Genomic DNA, 27,029 nt, shown 5'->3' with positions numbered 1-27,029 from the left:
CACATTGTCTGAGTTTTTTCCTTTTCCTGTGAAAGATATTTCATTAAAGAACATCAAAAGTTACTTCCTCCCTATCTCCTTTTTCTTCCTCTCTTTATATGGCTTTGGCAGAGGCTGTCTGTAGCTTCATTACAGCTGAATGTCACAGGTAGACTGGGCCATTCCTACTAATTAGTTAGTTTATGGTAGAGCAGGGGAATAAAGGGACATTGCGCTGTACGATCTGTTCACTCGTGACCTCTTGTACCTGCTGAAGTGCCTGACAGGAACATGAATCTTCCCTGAGGATGGATGACTAACCTAAAGACACAAATAAAAATACTATATAGCATGACCTGAAGAGACAGAGTGAGAAGACAGAGGAGAAGCAAGAGGCAGATTTTAATGAGGAAAATGAGAGGGTGGGGAGATGCAGTGCTTGCTGCTGATGAAAGAGGAGATTAAGAGGTGATAGAAGGAGAGGGAGCAAGGTGGGGAGAGAGGGATGTAGTGCTTAAGGGAGAAGGGGAAGAACAAAAAAAGGAGGAGGCGGCAGTGGAGGCGGAGGAAGGACATGAGAGAAAGTGACGATGAGGTGTGTTTTTTTTAAAGGCAAAAGTTTTCAAAGTTTAAAGAGATAGTGAGAGTTAGGAAGAAGATGTCTGCGAGGGTTGAACATATCTGCAAAAACACCCCCAGGTTGGAATAAAGAGACAGTTTGGGAGGTTGAATCATAGAGCTGCTATACTTAATCAGTAGAATGGCCATTGCAGATTGTGTGTGAATGTGTGGGATGGGGTGAGAGTGAAGTTGCTTCTATTTAGATCATACTGAAAGCGGCTTCCTCCCCCTCTCACAGAATAGGTGACATGCTTTAAAGAACAGTCAAAGTGTCCCCGTGTCTTGTGATTATGTTTCATTACTGTGTTGACTATCATGCCAATCAGTTATAGAGAACAAGAATGTGCAGAAACAGATGAATGAAAGCAGAGCACACAGACAGCGTGAAGAGAATGAGGCACTGAAGAGAGAGAAGTGGAGCAAAATTAGGAACACTGGTGGAGGTAAAATAAGCATGGTACGGGTGAAAAAGTCAAAACGGTGGCAATATCTGGGTAAAAAAAATGAGACAACAGTAATGTGTTGATATGATATAAAATGGGGCAACACTTAAGCAGTATCACAGAAGGAGTGCTGTTGTACTGCGTATCAGCATGGCTGTGATGTGGTCGTAGGCACAAGGCTGAGTGCTCAGTTTTGTTTCGTTTATCTTGGGTAGCATAAATGGACTACAACTGTATTTCATTATGCTACCCTGGACCTTTCTTTTTCCTGTGGAAAAAAAACATGTATGTGTTGCTTTTACTTCATTCCTCTATATTATCTCTGGGTTGAATATTAAATCAGTGGGAGTTGCCATAGAGAGATTTCTTTTTTAATCCTGCAGAGGCTGTAATTTTACATAATGTGTACTCATAACTCTTGAGTTGGGCACACAATACATAAAAATTGCATGTGTCATGCAGGTAGTAAGAAGGTGAAAATAATCATTAGGATGCACCTTTAACATGTTCAGTAGCATCAGGGGGCCTTGCATCTCCACAGAATGCTGTTTATTTCTGACCAGCATTGCCAATTTAGCAACTGTCTTGCTAGATTTAGCAGCCCCCTCAGCAACATTAAAAAAAAGGATAGCCACAAATCTTAGCTCCTCTCCCTTGAAGAGAGCCACCAGTATCCCTCAGCCAGTGCTGTGCTAATGCTTCCATGTGACCAAAGCTCTCTGGGCTGACCATGTTTGAGGAGTGTGAGAGCAGCTGAGAGGTTCAGTTGACCAATCAGCTGCCAGACATAAATGTAAATGATCTGTGAATGTGTTCCACCAATCACTGATCCCCATTGTTTGTCCGGGAACTCCTTCTCCTTTGCTTTTGTTGAAAAAGATGTATCTGTGTCTCAAATCAGATACTTCTGTTAGTACACTCAATCAATCGATCAATCAATCAATTTTATTTATAAAGCCCAATATCACAAATCACAATTTGCCTCACAGGGCTTTACAGCATACAACATCCCTCTGTCCTTTGGGCCGTCGCAGCAGATAAGGAAAAACTCCCCAAAAAAACTCCTTTAACAGGGGAAAAAAATGGTAGAAAACTCAGGAAGAGCAACTGAGGAGGGATCCCTCTTCCAGGACGGACAGACGTGCAATAGATGTTGTACAGAACAGATCAGCATGATAAATTAACAGTAATCCGTATGACACACTCACATGCAGTACACTCCATACACTACGTACTTACTTACATATTGCTCAGATGTTGACAGAGTAGTGGCTTTGGCACACTTAACAGAAATGACGGTTATAAGATTTGACAGCTTTTCTTTTTCTGCTTGTGATCCGGGCAGAGCATCATCACCAACATTTGACAAATGACTGTCACTGCCCAAAATATATGCTTGCTATATCTGCTCTTTTGCCCACTTCTCTTCTTCCATATTCATTTATTTATTGAATTAAAATGAAAGTGCTTTCAAAGCACATTTTGAATGTCTGTGGCTGATGCTAGATAGCTGCCACATTCTGCTAATATTCATAGTTTGTCAGGCATCAGACTACAAATGAAATACTAAAATTATCTAAAGTGAGGATGCAATTTAACATGCATAAACACCAATGTAACTAACATCACACCCTGGACCGTATAGTTTACACCACAGCACATGTAACGTCAATGCTAGCTAGCTCGCAAGCTAACCTTAGCATTTGCATTCTAGTTTGCAGTACCAATTTATTACAGGATTACCTATTAAACAAACTGACGGCTTACATCCAACAACAGCGAAGTGGTAGTGAAAAATACACATGTATATTAGTACACTGCTTCTGTGTTCACTGTGTTGTGTTTGTGGTCCTGCTATTTCTGCTATGTAGGCAACAAGGTGACCACTGAGGGTGAGAAGTTCCCAAAACTCCACACCCAACTTTTTTACCTTTATGACCACACCATCTAGGTCCTTACAGTGCACTGCATTTTGCCATACTACTAAATGTGAAAGCCCTTGTGCTTTTAAAAATAGTATGTATGAGCACAGAAGTATGCAATCTGAAACACAGCATAGTAGGTTTCCTTTTTCTTTTTTTTAATGCAGTTTGTATGTGTTAGATTATTCCACCATCTTGTTTCTCTCTGTTCAAGGTACTTCAGTTCCACAGTTGATAGAATAGCCTTCATCAAAAGTTTGTCAAATTGCAGGTAGATTGAGATGCACACAGATGAGATGATAGCAGCTTGCACTTAAATATAATAGCAAACAGTAAGGCTATAGTCAGTTAAACTCACTGTGATTAGTTTTTCTGTTTTATGTGCTTCCGCACTCTCCTTGACTTACGCTCTTTCTATTACGCTAGAGTTCTTACACACACACACACACACACACACACACACACACACACACACCAACATCAAAACACCCAGCAACTAATATAATTTTTTTCTAAACTTTTTTTTCAGTAGTCCTGTATTTATTATTTGTAAATAATGTCCGTCGGTTGTCTTGCAATACAGAATTTGAGGTGAAATAAGCTAATATTGCAGATTACCCTCAGTATCTAAATTGTGCTTCAGTACCACTAAAACATTTGCAGTAGTATTAGTTGAAGTGCAATTAGTAGTAGTAGTAGTATTCATGTTGTCAGGTAACTCCACACCTGCTGAGTTGCAGTGATGTTAGCAGTCATATGTGCGAGTAGTAGTGATAACATTTGTAGCAGAGCTTTCAGCAGCAGTAATACAGTAATACTTACTCTCTGTATATCTGAAGTGAGTTGCAGTAGTGTTGGAGAAGCTGTAGCTCTCAGAGTCTCTGTCCCTCTGACTGGAGAGTTCAGACTGACGTAGGCCACTGCACTGCTCTGTAGGACAACACTGTTATCCTGAAGGGAACACGAACACACACACACACACACACACACACACACACAGAGGTTATTATCATTACGCTTCCAATGATATTCATAATTAAATAATTGTTGTCATCACATTTTCATCATTATCATTATCTCAAGTCCACAAAAGAGTCCTTTCCAGTTCTTAGGATTCCATTATTGTCCTCTGCAGCCATTTTTTTGTCTTCTGCTTTTGCTTGCAATGTAATTCAATCTAATTTTAATCCATCAAATTAAAACCTACAATTTGTTTTAATCTGAAAATTTTATGAAGTACACGTAAGTATCCCACACATTTTTGCCAAAGACGTTTTTCTAATTCTATAGGAAGTCACTGTCAGCCAAAACTATAGCTGGGTTATGTGGGAATAAGAATAATAAATAGCCAGTCATAAATGAGTCCTACTCAATCAAAACAATATAGTCTGATTGCAGGTGTGTCCAGTTGTTCTTCTATTGTGGCAGCAATCCTGCATTGGAAGATTATAGTATAAACACCCACTACTTAGAATGGCTTTCCTCTTTCTTCTTGTAATTGCTAATTAGGGCCATTTTCAGAAACTGCTACCAAGCCCTAGCAGTGTCAGAAAAGGAAAAAGTTTTTCTGAAACTAGAATTACAACCTTGCTATTGTATGCCTCTGCTCACCCGTCAATCAGCAGTTACAGATTGCATCGATGTCTGTGAAAACATGGATGTAAACACAGAAAACTGTTTTTGCAGAACATTATAAGGTCACAGTGAAGTTGACCTTTGACCCTTTGAATATGAAATGTCATCACTTCATCGTTTTATCCTATTAATTAGCCAATGAAAACATGTTTTGTGCTGACCATTTTCTAAACAATTCATTCCATGAGGACATTTGTGCCGAGTTTGAGGACTTTACCTCTAGGCCTTCTTAATATATAGAGTTCACGAGTATAAGACAGGTCACAGTGACCTTGACCCTTAACCACTAAATTCTAATCAGTTAATCCCTGATTCAAAGTGGACGTTTGTGCCAAATTTGTAAAATAAAAAAAAAATAAAAAAATCCTTGAGGTGTTCTTGAGATATCACCTTCATAAAAATGAGACAGATGCAAGGTCACGGTGACCTTGACCTTTGACCACCAAAATCCAATTACTTTTTCCTTAAATGCAAGTGGATAGTTGTGCCAAATTCAAAGAAATTCCCTCAAAGTGTACACAATAATATGGATAGACAACCCAAAAACATAATGCTTCCAACCAAAGCTATCACCAGCGCAGAGGCAGAAAAATAGGTTTCTCTATGTGTATGGTGATCCATATATAGCCACAACCTTTGACCCCTAAATTGACATTTAATAAAACAGATGCTCTTGTGTTTACTGACCTTTCCCCACTCATAGGACCCAATATTCCCTAGGGCTGACCCTCCCCATGAGCAAAACACAGTGGTACGGTCTGGCACCCATCCTCTTTTGGACTGCTCTGTCAGCGCTGCGATGAGCTGATTCATGATGGCTGAAGCCCCACCTCCCTGGTCGCTGTCATGACGACTGCCAACCAGCACATAGCGATCTGACAACATATAAAAAGAGCAATTCATGAATTTATTTCTTTGGCTGTAGGTGACTAATGCTACTGTATAATAAAGTGGATGTTGTTGACATAGATCTGTTTTTAACTCTCAGAGACAAACATAAAGCATCAAGAGATGTGATGTGGATGGAGAAACAAATGGAGGAAAATAAATGATGAATGTAGATGTATAAAATGAAAATGTATAGCTCTGGAAAACTATAACAAAATGGTATTTACGTACAGTGTATGTATGGTTTCCCTGGGAAACACACTCACCCACGTTCACACACGTTCACACACAAACATGAATGCTCCAGGCTTCTTTGTATGCCTTACATTTTCTACAAAGATAGAGTGTGGATGCACAAAGCAGCTTCCTGCAGGCTAAGAGAAGAAGAGAGCAAAGCTCATCACTCCAACACAGAGCGCTGATGACTTTGTTTGAGAAAAGAGGTGCTTAGAGAAGCCTGCTAGCTTAGCCTACAAATCTGACAACATATTATTGCACTGAGAGCAGCTTCCAGGGTAAATCAACCATTACTGTAAACTGCCTCAAATCAGTCATATGTGAAAGCGCAATTTGCTCTATAATTTTTTTTTTCATTAAATTGTATATGTTTTTTCATGGCTATGTTTATTGCTCAGGATTCACACACTAAAGATTAAATGAAGCATTTGTATGAAACATTTATGAATAAAAGAAATCATTAAATACATGAAGCTGTGTTTCTGCTGCCCTCAGGTCTGGATAAATTATTAATGGTTCAGCAGGCACCAACTGAGGTTTAGTGTAGTTGAGGGGAGATGGTTTCTTTGTTTGTTTGTTTTTTCAGTACTGTACCTCAGTCCCAGGTTTTTTAGATGTCTTCAGGTTTGTAGCTGTGTTCGATCTTAATGAACTACCTTCACTTGTCTTTCTAGAGGCATTCAGCCCACATATTGCTCCCCTCAGCTTGAGGAGCGATATTTTCAGTGCATAATAATGTATACATAATAATAATAATAATAATAATAATAATAATAATGTATACCTGGAGCATCCCTTGGTAGACACTGTATTTTAACATCTACATGGGAAATGGATTTGGAGTTGGGTATAATACTATGGAGGGAGTATACAGCCTCAAATCATGACATACATTTAAGAGATCTGACTTACTAAGGTATCCCACTGTAATGTAGATTCCCTCTGTGACTAGATTATGTCTTTCTCTGCCATCCTTGGCTATATGATTTTGAATTATTACATTTGTAGAGCTCTGTGTTTAAAACTCTGAGATATTGTGGGCCCAAAAACTAGAGTCAAATTGCTGTGACCTTTTTAACTCTCAAGAAGGTTAATTTTTATAAAATTGGAAAAGGCCACATATTTCCAGTCAAAGTCTGTGGTTGAAGGAAGTGATGCATTGAATTGGCGAGGCTCAGGTAAGTCATGGTCCCCATGAAAAATTCAAGAAAATATAACTTTCATCAATTATGCTACTACTAAGGTTTAACTCTTTGAACTCAATAGAAATTGTCGGCAGGTGCCCAGGTATTTTTGCTCACTCTAATGTCATTTCATGGAGTGTCTTCAAATGTTTCATATAACTTAAATCTGAGCTAAAAAGGTTATGTAAATCGAAATAAAAACACTAAACAAAACATATGCAAAATACTTCTTGACACTACATTAGTGTAGTTCTTGAGATATACTCATTTCTATGAGCAGAGTGCCAAGGTGTTGTGATGGAGTCATTTATCCCGCTGGCGCCACCATATGTTTTCGCATGGTTTTGCACCACAACATCACGCAATAATGTCACTACAAGCGTACAACGTGATGACACAGAGAGCAGAAGCCTTAGCTTCCTGCTGTAAAAAGAATGAATATTCTAGCTATTATGATTTATATGGTTGATATATACAGGATTATGTAAACAACAATCTCCTGCAGTCATTAGGGGGAAATCTGTGGGGTAATTCCAGTGTAATTCTGGCAAAATACTACATTTGCACTGCATGTAAGGTAAGGTAACACAAGGTAATGACGTGATGCTAGGAAATACAGAGGCTTTAGCTTTCTGCTGCAAAAAAAATGAATGCTCCAACTATTATGTTTTTTATTTTAAATCAATATATATTAAGGATTATGCAAACAACGATGTCCCGTGGCCATTATGGGGATATACTAACGTAATTACAGTGAAATACCAAGTTTGTGTGGCACGTTAGGTAAGGTAACAGCAGGTCATGACATGATGACAGTGAGGACAGAAGCCTTAGCTTTCTGCTGCAAACAAAATGAATTCTCAAACTAGTGTGGTTCTTATTTTAGATCTATTTAAACAGGATCATACAAACAATAATCTCCTGTGACCGCCTGCAGGAGGTATGTTTTTAAAGAGTTAAACTTTTCTCTCACTTTTGCTTAATTGTGCTGTAGCTGTCATCTTTGTAACTTCCCCTATTTGTTTCTTGTTTTGCCTTCAACAACTGTATATTCAAAAGTCAGAACATTTTGGAGGGAAGACTAAAACACTGTCAGCTGTGTTTTTTCATGGGAATTGTAAAGAACGACAAAAGTTACAATCCTTACAGCCTTTACCCTCTTTGTCACATTTTCTGCATCAGCATCAGATAGCTTTATTAGTACATACAAAGTCGAAGCATATGCTACTCTCTGTATAAATAAACACTTTAGATGAGCATTGACTAGGGGAATCTGGTATTGTAAGTGACGCTAACTGATGCTGACAAGCTGATTTGAAGCTTAAGTTTAACACCTCCTCATTCTTTATAATGCAGGGCTTCATGTCAAATTTGATATACATGCCTTTCTTTGATTCCCTGTTAAGGATTCAGGTGGTTACATCTGAACAACTCTGAATGTTTAAGCTAACTTTAGCTGGTATCACACATCTAATTTCTCCTTTACCTGTTATAGCTTTACACCTTCCTCTTGTTTCTACACTTAGAGTGGAGCAGACAAGCTAATCTCAGAGTCATGTAGACATAATTACAAGGCTTGAAGAGGATCACACAGGTGGGAGGATTGAGAGGATGATATGTGCAGTTATGTAACAGTGAAGCTGTTGTAATACACAAGATGGTCTGGTAATCAGGATGCTTTTCAAAGTTTGAACACTGACAGAACATGAAGGGTTCAGCATGCTGAGGTGTCCTCTGAACTAAAGCTACACTGATAATTTGTCTGGGCTTGATGCTTCTGCAATAAGATAATATGTCGAGTAACAGTGTCGAGAAAGAGCACCAAAAACTATAAAAAGTATTGGATACAATTTGAGTTTTTTTTAAATTTGTGAAATACCCCTCTGGTTGGCAATGTTAGTCACTCTGTATTGCATTGCTACAGTGGTAATCATGTCAAGACTTACTTAAGAGAAGCCAGGTTTGATCATTCACTTCATGCCATTGCAAAACTGATGGTTAGTGGTCAGGATTTTGAAGACAAAGTACTAGGTAGGGAAGCCACCAATGAAACGGTAGAAAAATAGCAACATCATTCCACTAAGTGCAACTTAAATATGTCTTCTGTAAGCAGACCGCATTTTATCTAAGTGTTGTTTGCACATAGCAATACAGATTCAGGTAAAATAGCCCTCTATATTATTGTGGGTTGTAAGAGTCAAAACGTTTGCGAATGTGCATGAATATTCATCCTGTTTAGGGTCGAGATAAATGAGCGCCGAACAGACATATGATCAAATGCCAACAACCAGTTAAAGCGTCGCTCCTTCCAGAGATTTGTGGCCCATATTATCTGCTTTAGTGGCCCATTATGGCTGCCTAATATCACACTGTAAATCAGAAAGGTAATTTTCCACCAGTGACTGGGCAGGACAGGTACGATAGCTTTGCATTGCTACAAGTAGAGGGGAGGGCAGGAGAGGAGGATGTCTGTGGGGGCGAGGCAAGGGCAAGATAAAGGGTCTCCTCTGCAGAATGACAATTATAAAAGGATGAAGGCAGAAACAGCTTAGCAAAAGCGGCTGAGCTGCCATTTAAACATTAAAAGGACATAATATGTTTGGATATTACCTGTGCTGACACTAGACTGGGACACAGGAGGAGACAAACGAAAAAAAGAAAGAAAAAAAAAAGATTGATTTGAAATAAATCCCAGTATGTATGACTGATAATTAAAATGTTTACATGTTTCTGAGACCTGTCACTCAGTACATCTTATGAATACAGTAAAATGCATAGGGTTGGGTATCGTATGTTTTTTTTTTTCCCCATACCGGTGCTGAACCAATACTTTTAAAACGGTATCGGTGCTTAAACGGTGCCTGAACCGATACCTCAAAATATGAGTTTTTTATAGAGGTTGAAAAGTATCACAAATTAGCCACCTTTCAGAAGTGTGTGAGTATTTTGTATAACAGTTTTAAATTGTAATAAAAACAATGTTTTTATTTATTTATTGCTGAGGCAAATTAGAAATACCTATAAATAAATAGGTATATGAACTCTAACTCTAACTAACAGTTTTAAAATATAATAAAAAACACTTAACAAATTAACATTACAATAATATTAACTCTATTAAAGTCCGGTCTCTGTAGGCAGCCCAGGCTCCGCAAATGGCGACAAAAACATTTGGGTCGAGGCTGTACCAACCAGCCAGCACGAGACCAGCGAAAACGAGCACACACACACGAACGCGGTACCCATGTCTCACGGTCTCGCTCAAGCACGAACACGGTGCCCAGAGAGGCAGTTAGAGCTACAGGCTACAATGAGGCTAAAAACAGAGTTCAAGTGATGTTTTTCCAAACAACTTTTTATGCCAGGGCTTCAGGACACTTGGATCACTACGGACGAGCAGTATGGAGATATTTTGTGGTTTCAAGCTAGCTCCGTTGTGTTTGATAACATTGTTGAACGTAAACAGAAGTGACTCCCAACAGTGCTTAAAGTGCCTTTAAATAATAATATACACTCAACAAATAAACCAATGAATGAATGAATGAATGAATTATTATGTTACGTGTAACATCCAATAGAGGGAGACATAGCATTAAAAAAAGCACCAAAAGGAGGCACTGTAATGTGCGTTTTGTTTCGGTCCGATAGGTATCGGTTGTATAGGTACCGGTTCCATATAAGCACCAACTTTCAGTACCCAACCCTAGTCTTGAAACAAACGGAAAAAAAACAGGATGACAGAGAGAAACCATAACGGTGAAGTTAGCTGCAGACATTGTTTAAAGCTCAACTAATTAACATTCTTTAACTTAACAATGGATCAAATGACTACATGTAATTTCAAAGAGGTCACTTGTAGAAATGAACCTGAAGAGAATTATAACTTAACTCTACAGGTGTACAGTTCCCTTTGGCCTCTTTCAGCTTACTATTTTGCATGTACAGCTCTCATATTCCACTCTCTCCAACAATTTACCAAACCAACCATACAAATATTGTACATTACTGTTAGCAGATATAAGGACAAACAGTGAATGAGAACAGCCTGAGTGGTTTGAACTGCTGCTAATTTTCTTAATTAATTGATTAATTAAACTCCAATAATTTATTAATAGCTTGTTGTAAAAAGTCAGGAAATGGTTATTTTTATATTTTTTACATACTTCACACTTACATTTCTTCTTCTATAGTTCTCTATGCTCAGCATCAGAGCGACTGTAACACTATGTGCTTCCCCCTGGGGATCAATAAAGTATTTATGATCCTGATTCTGAAAAATGCCCATTACCACTTCCACAGCAAGGTGAAATATACCTCTATAATGGATGAGAGACTAGAATGAAATAAAACAGAGAATATTTACATTTCAATAGCTAGAACAATAAATGAAGTTACTAAATAATGCATCATCAAACCTTTGACTAATCACTAAATCAGTGATAAATGTTTCAACTCTCAAATGCTTTCTTGTTAATTAAATGGTGAGCTAATGTTAATGTAGCTACTGTTATCACAAGCTGGATGTGGCTGGACATAACTTTCAGTCAACTTTTTTTCATGTTCACTATTGTATATGTAGGAATGGGTGCAAAATTAGTGTTTGCTGTCCACCATTTAAATCTTAATACAGATGTCTCCTATGTTGTGCTGCTTGTCTCAAGTTAAACTGAGTGAACAGGATTTTGAGTGAACAAGCACGTAGCTCCAAACCCTTTCATGTGAACTTAAACTAGCGATAAACAAATAACAAAGATGTGACGAAAAGTAATCAACATTTTAGCAAGACTTTAACTGAATCATGATCATGAAGATGGTTAATTGGTTGAAAGAGTGAGCACTCTTATCTTCAGTTGTCATTGCTATGTCAAATACGAAGATATTGAGAAACAGTTTTTGCTTGAAGACAAAACTATGGATCATTTATACAAACCTGGGTTCCTCCTTCCTTTCAGGTATCCCACAACATTGTAGATCTTCTTGTAGGACACCTGGTTTCCAACAGTCAGAGTAATCTTCTTTCGTTCTATGAAGAAGGAAAGACAAACTTTAAGATGAGCTACACTGCGGGAAAAGAAAAACATTTTTGAAATTCCTTGTAGGTGATTTCAAACAGGGAGAGCTCAGCTACTAATTCCAATTGTCAAAAAAAAATGTGATTTGTCCATCAACCAGTTGTCCATGTGTTTCTGTTTGGGAGAATGTGTAGTGTATATGTGGAGAAAATGCCTTTCAAAGTAATGCATGTTTTTCTTTTGTTTGTTTTTTCAGGATAACAGGATGTTGCAAAAAATGGCCTTGCGGTTCAGTCCGGAATTTTTCTGACTGTTGGGACTTCAGAATTATGAGCCGTCTTATCAGTGGCACGGCAACGTTTCAAACACGATCCTAGCTTTGACCAGCCTTTGCCAATTTGATGTATTATGTGAGTTGAGGAGTGACAATGAATCCAAATTTGTCCCCAGTGTGATGAAACAGCAAAATACTAAACACTTATTTTGTTGGTAATTGCCCAGAGAGTGAACGTAAATGAGGAACAACACGACTTACAGGCTCTGATATAGACGCTGGTGCCATATAAACTAAAACATACCAGACAGAAAAGCAAACTGAAATCAGAGGAAACTGGTGAGAAACAATCTTCAAATTCGATGGTAAAATAAAACCAGCAAATCAACAGATTATTTTTAGGCAGTCTTGACTGATTCATCCACTCTACTAACCACTTTGGCCCAAAACCTTTAGAAATATAAATAAAATTTGTTGGCAGAGAACATTTTGCGGATACATTTAATAGAAATGATTCTTTGTTATGTTTATCAAATAAAAACATAATCCCTGTAGCATAACATTTCTCTCAAATTATATTTTCTAACTGCATATTTGTTGGATATGAATGTTTGAATTTCAGGGGGTAGAGTTGCCTATCAGTGTGCAGGACAGACAAAGAAAAAAAAAAACGACAACAAAATGTGTTCAGAGTGGTAATGGTGTCCAACATGACTTCAGAGAGGTGTCATTTTAAGAACAATTGATACAAATCGATCAACCAGACTAACTGACACCATCAAATAATAAAGTAAATGTACAATAAGAACAAACCCAAACACACACTCCCTTACACAGTATTTCCAACATGTTCTCCTCCTGCCACTTTGTCAGTGGACTTAACATAGTTCACACTAGGTATCCTCCTGTGTCTGTTAGTGACGTTCCGGTACGCTGTGTCAATTTACATTTGTTAAATGCATTCTGTCTTTTCAAAACACATTTCGTTTTTAGAGGGAATGTACCATTTCTGTTTGTTTGATGGATACAGAAAAAAAAAAAAAGTACATTGGCAAAACACCTTGAAGTTACGTTTATGTTTTCCATGTGCAACAAAAGCACGTGGTTAGGTTTAGAAAAAAAAACATCATGCTTTGTCTTAACATTCCCACGGGAAGTGAAGAAAGCAGTGAAAGTCTGCAGCAAACTGACATATCTTTTGCAGCTTAACACCACTGGGCAGCATTATAAACTGTCTTTTTGCATCTGTCTGATGCCAAAAATCACTGACAAAGCAGTGGTATTTGACAATTTGGCAATGAAACCCTGGCTGGTATCTCATATTCCCAGCATCTTACCCAATGTATGTCAAGTGAATGACAGTTGAATAACAGTGCTTATCAATTTTCAAATTTCTCTATAGGTAAACTATGCCCATTTCTAAAATTCATACATGTTATTACTATGGTCAAAGACAGTCCAAAAATATAAGTAAACATGAGCTTTCTCCCAAATCCAAAATCTCTAGTGCTAAAACTCAAACTTGTGATGTAGGGTATAAGGTCTGGAGCTGCTCCATAGATAATGAATGATGACAATGAAAGACTGCTCTCAATGTCATCTAGCGGTATACACCTAATGAGCTAGTAGTTGCAACGCGCCATAAAACCAAACGAAGAAGAAGAATTTATCGCACTGTGATTGGCTGAGAAGGATGTTATTGACATGGGTCTGCTGTGGTGAAACTACAATGTTCTAAAGATGGACTACAAAATGCACACAATGAGAACGTATGGGGCATACGTTCTCATCGTGTTGTTTCATGCAGGATATATAAACTTGGAAAACACGGTGAAAGATATTGTTTAATTACTAAGGTCGGAATTGAAATAAAAAAAGGAATATAGGCTACCAGCCACAAACTGAAATGAAATTGTCACATTGAGAATGTTTGCACACACTCACCCATCTGAATCCCAAGTAGTAAAATGAATTAATGATATTACTAAATGCTGGCAACAACGCTCAAATGAATAAATGACTGTGTGAATAAAAAAAATAATGGAAATCCACGTGCTTTTTCCATTTTCTTCTTCAAATGGGCAATTGGAATAGAAATTAGACTACAACCAGTAATTAACTTGTGTTTGGCCTTTATTGTTAAATCAATATTATGTGTCGGGTGCTCATAGGCGTCACTCAGGTATGGCGAGGTATGGCAGCTGCCATTCCTTGGAATCGGGAAAAAAAAAAGAGAGAGAGGTTCTGTAGTCATTACTCGAGGCGCACTGGCTGGTTGTTTTCATTGTATTGCACTTAAATAGGTCAATAACATGCTCATCAGTGAATACCAGTGTTAGTGAATACGAGTGTTATTGAATCAAATTGTTGACCACTTCGCTCCTCCGCGAGTTTTGAGTGAGTTACTGTATATTTCCAAATAGTCGCCCGGTGGCACCTAATAGCCGCTGGGGGGTTGACCCCATTTTGCGTATTAAACACCGGTCCGATTAAACGCCCGGGTGATTATTTCCTCATTCATTGCCTCATGGCTGTCCCTCCTTCAGGGACTGTTTGCGCTTTTACGCACGGGTCGGTGGTGAAGTGGTGCACATGACTCGTGCTACGGACGGACGGACAGATGGACAGACAGCCACGTATCTAAAACAGGTAATACATCTGGCTACATCTTTCCCACAACAAATATCCGTGATCACCTACACCCGCGTGCGTAAAAGCGCACACAATTCTGTGTCCTCTCACTGCGGATGCTGTGATTTGATGGCCCGGCCCATTGTAGCCCACTCTTATAAGACCCAATAATAATAATAATAATAATAATAATGATAAGTTACTGTGGACCTATATGCCATGCCTTTTAATTTTTTCTTCATGTCGGGATGTTAAGCTTGTATTTTCGGTCTCTGGAGACACTCCAATAAATTCGCCTATACAGTATTGTACCAAATTGGCCTTTGTTTTACTGTGTTTCATACACTGGACCCCTTGGTTATCTTCTAGAAAGGAGCTTGTAATTAATTTATTTTCTTTATTTTCTGTGAAGTTAAATAATGATAATTAAATGTCCGCTCGCTGTCCGTGGTGCTGAAATATGCACCGAAATAGGTCCGATGTTTTCACTGCTCTCACCAAGTCGTGCATTGCATGCAGACATGAGGTATTATGAATGTGAGAAACAGCTTCATGTCCTTTTAAACAGTTTTCAATAGCATAGTATGTACTTCTGACAGGTCAAAGACCAAAGTGAAGTTTTATATAAGTTCATATTTTTGAAACTCCATCATCAGTAGCTCTGTGACGTCATGTCATATTGCCATACCTTAGCTTTTGCTGAAACGATGCCCCTGTTTGTGCTCCTACTGCATAGATAGACAGATAAATAATAAATAATAATAATATTAATAATAAAAGGGACGCTGCTGTGCCTCGTGCGTAAATGCGCACAGCGTCTCTCTTTATAGGGAAACGCGCTTATTGTTTCTGCTGCGGGGTGGGTTGCGGGGTGGGGTGGGGTGCTCGCTGCAGGTATCTAATAACCTCAGGCAGATATCTTTTAACGTTACAGTCTTTTGTATTTTTTGTTATGATCCTTCCACTGTTGCTCTGCAGGGAAACACTGTACAGGGGAATAAAAAGTGGGAAGCAGTAACTTCATTGATTATTTAAATCTCCAGATACGCCAAGTATATGCGCATTTACGCACGAGGCACAGCAACGTTACTTCATTGATAATCTATCTATTTTTTAGATTCTAGATCTTATAACTCTAGTTCTATTAGGACAGGCGTAGAGGTTGTAGGATATCTGACGGCAGAAATCCACCTCTTTATATACTGTGGTGTCCACAATTATTTGGTTAGGCACATCCTGATTGTCCGACTATGTTTATGCTTTTGTCAGAGTGCGTATGCGTGCTTGTGATTAGAGTAGTGTGACCCAAAGAGTCCAGTAGTGGGCAGAGTCTGTGTGAGAGGGCACATTAAAACATTATTATCTTTCCATCCAACTCTTAAATTACCCCTATCATGAAATGGGAACCAACCAAAATGACCTCAAATAGAAACAATGTCCCTCATGTGAAGGTCTAAAATACAGACTGGCTCTTACAAAAATAGCAAAACAAGACCACTCTTAAACACATACACACACACACACACACACACACACACACACACACACTGTACACTGCCATACGTTGCACTTGACAGAGCAGTCACTGGATATTGTGTCTGCCAGCTCTGCTGCCTTGCTGGACGGCTGAAAGCTCCAGGGAAGCTGATGGCTGGATATCTGAGGGAAATACAGACGAGGTGCCAGTAAAGATGTGAAGCAGGGGCTCAAACTGTGTGTGACAGAGGTCCCCTGCCTACAGCACAGCACTACAGCATGACAGCCCACTTTTCCAGCTCCACTCCCGTCCTCCATTCCTCCCTGCCTGCCTCCTCGCCCTCCCGCTCCTCTTTAATACATTATAAAAATTCACTGCTTTCTCTCATAGGCGCCACATAACCCATTTATCACTTTTGACATTGGCACAAATGACTTTGGCTAAAGAGCAGGGATGGAACATGTGGCCCGTTTGTGTATTCAATCTGCAGACATACGCACAGAGAGCAGCGAGAGAGATTTGTCATTGAGTAATTCCCCTTCATGATGAATGGGTTTACAGATGGTGCTGCTCCTACAGGTAAGGGGTGACTCTGAGTTAAGTTTGAGAGTTGATGAACATATTTAAAGGGACTACAGTGAGTGTCTGATTTTCACAAGCTAAATAAAATGCAAAAGCAGATATTTCCATAGCCACTCTCGGCAGGTTTTTTCCTACATGATTTTCTACCTGCAGCTCTTGAATTAGTAACGGTGAAACAGTGAATATCAATGGTTGATATGAATTTGTCCTAAAACAAAATCTATCAAACTCAAATGAATTATGATGTGACCATTAGTGCTACAATGTCCAACCTTGGGCCATTTTCTCCTGAAAGACTTCATGATTTCCCCTGTAAGCAGCAGGGTGGCAGGGTGCTTAGAACGGCTGTCTCTGAGGGACACAGGTCATCCCTCTGCACAGCTTTTCAGTCTCTTAAAAAGGCCTTTCAACAAGATACTTAACTTCTGTCTACTCCAAGGAACATCACACATGACTGACCCAGAAAAAAGCACTTTCCAACAAGTCCGCCTAAAACTACAAGAGAGATTGTCTGACATTGTCTGTCAAAACAACCTATATGATGGTTACAAAAAAAATTAACATCAGCATTTTCTGATCTACCATCCCATTGGTTAAGATTTGTTTAAATGAACACTGTGTAAGATTTGGGGGAATTTAGTGACATCTAGCAATGAGGACTATGGATTGCAACTAGCTGAAACTCCTTCTAATTAGAATTCTTTCAGTGTTTATTGTCCAGGAGATTTTTGCAGAGAACTGAATTATCTGCCAAGGTCTCTTCCTCTCAAAAACAAACAGACCCGGTCATTAGAACTGGTAAAAACACCAAATAAAGCAGTTTCTCATTATGACGTAGTGTTTCTCTGACACTGTTTGGCAAGTTGCAGATGAGCAACTCGCTCGGCACCTCCTATGTGTGCTAACTGTTCATCTCTGATTACCGAATGTGTTGACCTTATTTCTGATCCAAATGTTCAGGGTTTTTTTTACACTGAGCCTAATTATTTGAAGAGGTCTTTCCTCTCCGAAACAAATGGGCCCAGTGTTTTAAACCAGAAAAAAAAAAACACAGAATAGAGCAGTTGCAAGTTACAATCAGTGTTTCTCTAATGCATCACCAACATGTTGGAGAAGGGCCGTTAGCCTAGCACCTACTAATGGGTGCTAACCTTTTGTCACTGAAAATTTAAGATCTATCTACTACTATCAGCAGAGGTCTTCTTAAATTAAAACAAACACAGTGGGAAAAAAGCAGGTAAAGCAGTTTCACATTAAAAAAAGAATCAGTGATCTTCTGACGCTGCTCATCCCATAGGGACTTCTAACTACTGTGGCTGACGTGAAAACACAAATTAACCTATCTAGAGCTGGTGTTGGGTTTTCTGTTCTGGGCTACTGTAGAAACATGGAGGTGCAACATAGTGATCTCCATGGACAAGGACCTGCTCCCTACGGCTCATTCTAAGGTAATGAAAACACAATTCTTGTTTTCAGTTAAATATACACTAAAGAAAACATACTTATTATCATAAACATAAACATAACCATTTACAATTTTATCTTAATTTAATGTCTATTTGTACACTTATTTCATTTTAACATATTTTATGTCCATTTTATTATGAGCTGCTGGACAGCTGAATTTCCCTTCAGAGATTAATAAAGTTCTGTCTATTCTATTCTATTCTATTCTATTCTATTCTATATTCCGTTTCTGCCAATACATCCTCCTAAATCCTACACACTGAACCCTTTAAAGGGATACACCAGCATTTGGGGAAAAGGGCTTAATTGCCTTATTTTTTAGGTTAACCTGACAAACTGACTTATCAAAATTTATTTCTATGTACAAGTTACACAAAGGAATAAAAACTTGTTCACTAGTGAGCTGTAGTTTAGTTATCTTTGACAAAGCACAGCTGTTTCCTCCCTGCTTCCAGTCTTAAAGCTAGCAGAGCTAAGCTCCTCATGTCCCATCTCTAACTCAGTTTTTTTAATACACAGACATGGGATTGATATTCATATTGTCATCTCACTTCTAGATAAAAGCCAAATAAAAATGTTCCCAAAATTTTAAGCCATTCTTTTTTAGTATGAGTAAAACAAGTGGCTCTTACAAGAGAGATCATATTTGATGTTTGTTAAATCCTAAATGGCCGTTTTAGTAAATGATTTTTTAGACAACAGGCTGCAGAGCCAAATCAGTTAAATGTAGCATCAAAACAACATCTGTCATAATTCTAGTTTTTTGATAAAGTTCTTTGACAGACAAGGTTGTAATAATTATTTAAAAAAAGAAAAGAAAAAAAGATTATTAAGTAATGCAAGATGGACCAGGATCTACAAGGAGCTACAGATTGACCAGACTGTCCTCTGTCAAAAAACAGCCTTATAGGTTGTCTGTATAAGCAGCTTTATTGACCCATATTTATGTTTATTGTTAGGCGGCGACCTCCAGTGGCTGTAGTACCAGCCAATATGTGTATGTGGGGCCCATGTGAGTAGTAAATGAGCTGAAAAATGGACCCTATAAGGCATTATCCATGGGTTCCATAATGGCCCCATGCCAATTGCACACATGGGTGGTTTTACCACCCAGTGAACCTGGAACCTGTGGGCAATCCCATATCGGGCCCATTTTTCAGCTCATTTACTACCCACGTGGGCCCCACATACAAATGTTGGCTGGGATAATTATGATGGGAGCAAAGAAGGTCAGGTGATGTCAGTATGAAGACCAACAACCACAGGACTTCAGCCAGGAGACCATTTTTTGCGACCCACGTAAAACCAAAAGTCAACGTTGGCCTACTTTGACTTACGTATGTAAGTTTACTTACTAGTTTGTTCATGCGTTTGTTTGTTCATGTTAAATAGGAGTTACTGGATATAACTCCAGTTCTAGCTATGAATATGACAACCTGTCGCTGATAGTGTCCAACTGTCATACATCATTTTGGGAGTCATTGGCAAGCAACCTATTTTGTCAGTGTGTTGGGATTGACACATAAACAACTGACACACATTCCATAAGTTAAGATGTGCTATTAGCAATGACTTACGTATATGACTCAATGATAGCATGAGGTCATTTACCAGTAGACACAGTAACAAACATTTATTACTCAGTCAGTTGTTCACGAATCACCTAATGACTATGACATTTATATGCCTTTATGCATACTTGTGAAGTATTGCTTGTAGAAGTATCTGATAGTTTTGCTGCCATAAAATCTGTCTGCATTCCAGCACCACCACATACACTGTATTACTCATAATTCAGTGGCGACAGCATCAACAACTTTGAAACACCACCTGTTGCTACAAGAAATTAATCACATCTTGCAATAAAGCAAGCCGACTTTATCACCCATGAACCCATAGATTTAAACCATAAGTGCCATCTAATGAAAAGAGCTGATATATAATCATAGAATCTAAATTCAGAGGCATCTCGGCATCGTTCTCTGCAGGGCATTAAATGCAGAGTTGAAAAGAAAAAGCAGTAAGCGAATGTGGGAAACCTGCGCACAGCAATCAATAGTGGTGTAATTAAAGGGCCTGGGAGTCCTTTCTATAAAGCCATTTCAAGTTGTTCTGCTTCGCTCTCCTCTCCCTCCGTGGCCTCACAATGTAATTGCCTCGGAAATTTGTTACACTTTTGGCATTTGTACTGAGTGGGAGAGAGAGGGAGACAGAAAGACAAAGAAAGAAAAAAAGAATTGCATGTGTTCAAAAATTAAGAGAGGAGGAAACGAGACAATGAAGCAATTCAGGCACAGTTGACTCGCCGAAGTCACATTCTTCAGCTATGATTTTTTTTCTACTGCATTAATTGGCTGAAGATGAATGTGTGTGTGTGTGTGTGTGTGTGTGTGTGTGTGTGTGAGTGTGTGTGTGTGTGTGTGTGTGTGTGAGAGAGAGAGAGAGAGAGAGAGAGAGAGAGAGAGAGTGAGTAGCTTTCTTCACTTGCACCTCCTGGCCTTTATTTTATGATTTACGATAATTAAAAAAAAATCAAACCACACCACTGAAGTGAAACAAAGTCAGTATTATTAGTGTATCAATGAAAAGGTAGAACTGAGACCAAACCCTGCCCAGTCACCAGAAAAAAATGTTGGAATTCTATGTTTCTACCAGCCCCCTCTTGTTCCTAACTCGTCAGCTATTGCCACTTTGTCAGTGATTGTGGCATTTGATGCAAAAGGCACCTATGTCCACTATGTCCAACAAACAGTGGACTTTCACCCAGGAGCCCGTTGTTTGCTTCCCGTGTGAATATAAAGCCAAACCATGATGTTTTTCCTACATCTAACCACATAATTTTGTTGTACAAGGAAATAAACATAAATACAAGGTGTTTTAAAGATGTATGTTTATTTTGAAAACGACTATGCATCTAAAGGGCAGAAACTGTACATTTCCTGTGAAAACGGAAGTGTATTTTGAAAAGACATGATGCATGTAACAAGGGTAAATTGACATGGCGTCCCGGAATATCAACAACAGACATCTCACGTGTCATATGTAGACATGAAAGTCCACTAACCAAGCACCAATATTTGACTAGCTGGTATGAGAATGTGTTGTTTCTGCAAACCACCAATGTGTTACACTGGCACAATCTCATATGTATCACATCAACGTTTCTGAAGTGACATAGTGTATGAGCTGACATTGTTACCTGGAGGTGGAGAGGATGGTGGATGGCGTGTCACTTAGGCGAGACACCTACCAAGCTGCAACCCCAAAAATGGGTGTTTTCTAGCAACGCAGATAGTGCCACGTAAGATGATTGTTTATTACCGAGACATGTTTTTCCAGGTGGGATTACGACCCCAAAACCAGGTATTTAAAACATGGTCTTTTCCTAACCTAACAGGTGTTTTTTGTGCTTTACCTAACCACATGTGATCACAGTTTGTTGAAAGTAAAATTCACTGTATCTGTTACATAATAATGTGCAAATGTAACATGTCGGTAGTTTGCAGGAACTTGCAATGCCAACATTTTCGGGCATTGTGAGGGGGATGACCAAAACATAGCTAAAATACTTTTTGAGTTTTGGGTTTAGCATTATTTTTAAAGTTTGGACTGGACACCTTAGTTCCAATTAAGGAAGATGTTAATGCTACTATACAGAATACAATGGTATTTACAGCATACAATAGTGTCTAGTTTTGGGAGGCTCTTTTTGATTTCAACATGACAGTGCGCTTGAATACAAAACCAGCTCCATAAAGAAATGCTTTGTTCCCAGTTTGGTGTAGAACTTGACTGGTCTGCACTGGTCTTTATGCCTGAGATCACTTAAATCTTTGTGTTTGAGTGGGAGCAAATCCTCGTATTTCACACAATCATATGGTCCAATTAAATATCTAAAGTGCAGCTCAGTTCATATGAAGGGTAATTTTCAGGAGCCGTGACAAAATTTGGCAACTTATTTTATTGTCAGTACGTCTGTGAAAGCACTGTAATTAACTACAAATAAAAAATTAATAGTTGCATATGAGCCAACTTAGCCAACCAGAAGCTTAAGTGGTGGTTTATGGTGTGTCAGCAGGGCGATATGAGTCCTCCAGTACCAGTCAATACACACAGCACACATTTTTAGTGAACCTTATGACTTCAAGTCAGGTAAGACTTGGATAACATAAAGATGGAAGTAGTAGAGAAGTGTGTGTATGTGTATGCCTCTGTGTAAGTGTGTAAATGTGTACACAATCAGTCAGCCTTGCCAGGGTAAACAAGGGCTTGCAACACGCCTTAGAGGTGGTGATGGACTAGCTTGGTAATTGTCTGGTCAACACACTCAGATAGAGTCAGAGCCAAAACCCAAAGGCCTGATGGGGACACAGTGTGTTCAGTGAATTAATCAATCTAAAAGGGCTGAAAAGATGAGAGAGGTTGAGATGCTCTCTCAGACGCATACACACCCACAAATACAAACACACGCAACTACATGACTGCAGACAACACACACAAGGCATTCATCCAGATGAGTGTAGACAGAAAAGGTCAACCTGATAAAAAGGTCAATCAGGATCAATTGACATGGTGGGCACACTAATTCCCTGGTTCAATGATGTCACGCAACGGGTTGCAGTTAATGTTGTGACTCCATAGGTAGTATAAAGAACAAGAAAGTCTGCATAGGGAGGAGGTTGGTTTGATGGGTGGGTTAAACAGACACAGAACTTTCACTCAGGAGACCAGAGTTCATGTCCTCCTATGAAACTACAAGTCACGCTCAGGTCACTTTACAATGTACTTACGTCCTGTATGTAAGAAACATAGTTATTTTAATCAATAAACACAATCTGTCTGTAAACCTATGCAAGTAGGTTTGGTGCCTAAACCCAAATATGCCGCCACCACGTAATGTAGTGTTGAGAGGTCCTATTCATTTCAAGTGTTTCTGTCAGATCACGTTGAAAAGAGTTCAGCAAAACTCAAGACTGAGGAATGTAGATGCTAAGATGCAAATGCAATATTTTGCAATTTATTTTGCAAATGCAAAAAGTATGAAAGAGAAATGTATAGGAAGGACATCTAAACACTACTTTAAAAGTTGACCTCGAAATTTGCAGGAAACAAGAGTTGTTTATTCACTGTTTTAGGATGATATACCTTAAAGTTTACATTCATTCATTCATTTTCCATAACCGCTTATCCTCTTGACAGTCGCGAGGGGGCTGGAGCCTATCCCAGCTTACACTGGGCGAGAGGCAGGGTACACCCTGGACAGGTTGCCAGACTATTGCAGGGCTGAAGTATAGAGACAGACAACCATTCATGCTCACAATCACACCTACGGGCAATTAACTAATTAACCTAACCTGCATGTCTTTGGATTGTGGGAGGAAGCCGGAGTACCTGGAGAAAATCTATGCTGACATGGGGAGAACATGCAAACTCCACACAGAAGGGCCCCCCACTCTGTGTTCATTTCACTACCATAACCTGTCTCCAATGTGGTTTCCCTGAATTTGGCAGTACATCCAACTGGCCCCATGACTGCACAAGTCGGTTATGATAAGGAACTGCTGTCAGGCCAAGAGCCTGGTGAGGATGATGAGTATGATTCTGGCTTGTTGAAGGTTAGTCATTGATAGGTTGTGAGCAGTAGTTATTTGTGCATTTCCAGAGGTTACAATGAGCCATGTGCACTCAATTATGACAAGATGAGTGCTCTGGGAAAAACATTTGAAAAATATAAGTCACTGTGTGTGTGTGTGTGTGTGTGTGTGTTGCAAGTATTATAGTTGCACACAAGTAAGAAGAAGAAGAAGAAGAAGAAAGTTCTTTCAAAGATCCAACATTCACAACTTGACATCACTGTTTAAATGCACACAGGCAAAAACTAAAATAAAATAAAACAAATACTGATATAGACACACACACACACACACGCAGCACTGAGAGTACTGTGAGGTCGGCTGAGTCATCTCGTTAAGGTCTGTGGAGGGACCCTGAGCAATTAACCAATGGCCAGCCAATACAGCCAGCCTTAATTGAATGGGAATTAAAAGAGAAAAATAAGAAGAAAAGGAATTAAAGAGAGGGAAAAAAATTAAAGGAGGCAGACAGATGGAAACTAATGATAGTTGGATCCCAAGAGTGGTCAGAGGTGCAGCCAATCGATTGGAGACAGATTACATCTCTCTCGCTCTCTCCCTTTGTTTTCCCTTGTGTCTCTCTCCCTTACTCACGCCCATTCTCTCCCCTCTTTCGAAAACATTTGATGTAATGGAAACACTTCAAAAAGAAGCCCGCCTCGCAGAACCATTGGTTGTACATTGAGCTTGCTCAGTCTACACAGATGCCTGTCTTCAGAGAGTGCGGACAAACACAAACAGGCACACACGCTCAAAATGTGCACTCCAAAACCAACAGTAGCTCTGCCAGAGCTGGAGCCGCTTCTGACACACAAAAAAGATTGTGTGACACATGAATGATATCCATTGAAAGACCCACTAGACCACTACTAAAAAAATAGCATTTGTGCCACAGTAAAAACATCAGAAAGACTAGAATACACTAAAATTACGCCAACCATTCTACAAAACTATAAATGGCCAAAAGGATCGATAAAAGACACTCAGAAAAAAAAAAAAAAAAAAAAAAAGACAAAGGAAAAACTTAAAATCCAATACCACTGAAATTTTCTGAAATAGCACTAACACCATGGGCTTTAAGCCTTCAAAATGAAAACAATACTGGGGCAGGGGTAGCTCACACAAGCACAATCTGCACACCTGCACTGAAAGATCAATTGTACTCATGTCTTTGGCCAATGGTTTTTAGGGGTGCATCACTGATTGTCTGTGTGACTCACTTGGGCAGCATAGGTGCTTAACAGAGTCGACCTGCGCGCGCGTGTGTGTGTGTGTGATAGAGAGAAAGAGAGAGAGAGAGAGAGAGAGAGAGAGAGAGAGAGACTGTTATCTGTGCAACATGGGAAACAGCAGAAAGCAGTGTTCCAGTCACTGACCAGCTGTTTGGATTTATTGGGGAATAAATGGAAATGGACAGACCATACACACGTACAACGGGGAAACATGCTGGAATCAAGAGATGAGGACTCGCTTGCATCCCCCAAAAAGCTGCTGGGTTAGGATGGAAGGGAGGGGGATGAATGAGGGGAGGCTCAAGTGAAAGACAGAGGACTCAGAATGAGGGAGTGAAGGCTCAGAAGGTGGCAGTGTGGTAGAGGCCTGCAGTGATGATGCTGAGATAAGAGGGGATTTACGCTCTCGAAAGCAGGAATTACCTTTTAATACTGTATCCATCTCATCTCTCTTTTTTTCACACATATCCACAGTCTATCTAACCACACACACCAGCACACAGTCACACACCTCAAAATGCCAAGGCTTTTATTCTTAGTACTTCTAGTGAAGCAGTCCCTTACAGGATCAGGCCACAACTGCAAGATGACAGACCATGGGTGCTTTCACACCTGCCCTGTTTGGTTCAGTTCAATCAAACTCAAGTTTGTTTCCCCCGTCAGTGCAGTTTATTTGGACAGGTGTGAACACAGCAATCACACTCAGGTGCGCATCAAAACAACCAGACCAAGACCTTCTTGAAGAGGTGGTCTCAGTCCGGTTACAAACTCTGGTGTGGTTAGTCTGCAGCGTTCTGACCTCAATCCGAACCAACTGCAGTTGCATTATGCATTGTTTGGGTTAAACAAGCAGGATTATTAATGTGTGCCTCCTTCTGTGCTACCTTAATATGCGCATTTGGCCCATCAAATGCATCACAACACTGTTTTCTAGTTGGAGCTGCGCCTTGTATTCAAACTGTATGATTTGCCTAAAATGAACAATGTGAGCAATATCAAAGCAATAATATCATATACACAATGACCAGTGATAAAATCAACCCACGTACTTATCACTCCATTATGACTTTACAGAGTGTCCCAAGTATCTTGCAAGTGTACTCTTATTCAATGTTTTGTTTGCTTCCTGGATTTTTCCCGCATGAAAATTCTGACCAATCAAGAGCAGCTTTCCCACACAAGGCATAATATCTGGTCCACTTGTAAATGTTGCTGTGAGAACACGAACCAACTCTAGGCAATTATGCAACTTTGTAACAAAATCAGTCGCTGACTCAGACCAAAGCAAGCGAACTCTAGGTCTGGAAGCACCCTAACAGTGGAGACACAGCTGTTAGACACATGTAGAAGCTTTACATAGACTAATAACGATGATTAATTCTCTCGTCAAAGACATAAGACTCCATTAAGAAAAACAGTAATTTTAGCTCGGTGAACACATCTACAGGTCTACTGCTGCTTTGATTAGTTAGTTTGTGTTACTGTGTGACTTTGGTGAATCCAAACTAACCCTTTTAAACACCACAGAGTAACACAAATAAAAAATACTTTTTGCGGCTGTGCTAGGCCACCAGCTCCTGTGTTCAGCAATATTAAATTGCTGTTTTTCCTATGGAGTCTGGCTTTGAAGAAAGCAATATAATGGCTTCATTTTTCAGTTGGAAATCACTGTCTGACATTAAGGTAGTAAGTAGTGAAAACATTTTAAATATCGTGCACACTTTAACTGATATTTATTTTTTTTCTGTTGGACTTTTTTAGCTAGCTAAAATATGTTTTGTTGCTGACCCCTTCAAAGCAGTACATTTCTTA

At 39.3% G+C, this 27,029-nt stretch overlaps 1 protein-coding gene across 1 annotated transcript in view; it reads right to left on the bottom strand.

Annotated features, from left to right (window-relative positions):
- Positions 1–27,029, bottom strand: part of naaladl2 (N-acetylated alpha-linked acidic dipeptidase like 2) — an 814,243-nt gene that overhangs the window by 231,046 nt on the left and 556,168 nt on the right. The window contains exons 10-12 of the mRNA XM_033621483.2: positions 11,840–11,932; positions 5,288–5,475; positions 3,788–3,916 (exon numbers count right to left, since the gene is read on the bottom strand). Of these exons, the coding sequence (XP_033477374.1) occupies positions 3,788–3,916; positions 5,288–5,475; positions 11,840–11,932 (410 nt within the window). The remainder of the gene's footprint in view (positions 1–3,787; positions 3,917–5,287; positions 5,476–11,839; positions 11,933–27,029) is intronic.

The sequence above is a fragment of the Epinephelus lanceolatus genome, chromosome 6 (assembly GCF_041903045.1).
Source record: "Epinephelus lanceolatus isolate andai-2023 chromosome 6, ASM4190304v1, whole genome shotgun sequence".
NCBI lineage: Eukaryota > Metazoa > Chordata > Actinopteri > Perciformes > Serranidae > Epinephelus > Epinephelus lanceolatus.
The sequence above is the reverse complement of the archived record's forward strand: the minus strand, read 5'-3'. Positions and strand labels throughout refer to the sequence as shown.